This window comes from Penaeus monodon, chromosome 28 (assembly GCF_015228065.2).
Source record: "Penaeus monodon isolate SGIC_2016 chromosome 28, NSTDA_Pmon_1, whole genome shotgun sequence".
In the NCBI taxonomy this organism is placed as follows: Eukaryota; Metazoa; Arthropoda; class Malacostraca; order Decapoda; family Penaeidae; genus Penaeus; species Penaeus monodon.
In genome coordinates, this window is record NC_051413.1 from 30,572,734 (window position 1) to 30,573,563 (window position 830).

Consider the following 830-nt stretch of genomic DNA (forward strand, 5'->3'; position numbering starts at 1 on the left):
ATTTCTTCTCTTGACTTCTCCTCACCAGGCTGCTCTTTATCACCTTCAACTTTTGATGATGGTGGTCCAGAGGCAGATTTTGTGACTGAAGACACCTCAGCAGCTGTATTCTGATTTTGCTGAGGGACACTAACAGGCTTGGTTCCACCTGAAGACATCTCTTTACCCCCATGTTGCAAGACTATATTTTCCAGCAACTGGCAAAGACTATCCAGCTTTTTGTCAGACATCTTTACCTGTTTCTTCTCAGTGCTTGATGGACAAGTGGTAGACAATTTAGCTAGCCTTGGCTCCGTTATCTCAGCACTTTTCTCTAATACGTGCTTTGTTGAGGCAGTTGAGTCTGCAACTACTGACACTGCTGAGGGTGAGGATTGAAGGACCTGTGCATTGGTAGTTGGCGAGGAAGAAGGTTGCCCTTTTGCTCGCCTCGGAGTGGCTGATCCAGATCCTTTAGACTGGGCTCTCTTGGCCAGCTTGCCCTCAGGATTCAAGCCCTTCCTCTGAGGTGCTGAATTCTTGGGAGAGTCCTTGCCTTTGGCCCCTGCAACTGGAGATCCTTGCTGGGAATTGGCCACCTTAAGGGGTCTTTCAGGATACTTTTCCAAGGAAGCTTTCAGTGGACAGGCTGCTGACACTGGCCTCTCTGCAGGTGGTCCATCGGGAGAATGCCGCAGCTCAGAATCCGGATGGTTCTCTGTCTGAGAGCTCCGATTCTTGGCAGCCTTGCCAGTTCTCTTGGGCCTGGGATTGCCCTGAAACAGATTTTAAAAACTCATTTCACCTAAAGGATGATGGCAATAGATCTAGGAGAAATGGAAATTTGACTA

The 830-nt window shown here is 48.6% G+C and overlaps 1 protein-coding gene across 1 annotated transcript in view; it reads right to left on the reverse strand.

Annotated features, from left to right (window-relative positions):
• The window catches only part of LOC119591482 (translation initiation factor eIF-2B subunit delta-like), a gene marked incomplete in the record, with an annotated part of 11,169 nt that overhangs the window by 3,510 nt on the left and 6,829 nt on the right, over window positions 1–830 (reverse strand). Inside the window, 1 exon segment of the mRNA XM_037940225.1 lies at window positions 1–755. Coding sequence (XP_037796153.1) covers window positions 1–755 — 755 coding nt within the window.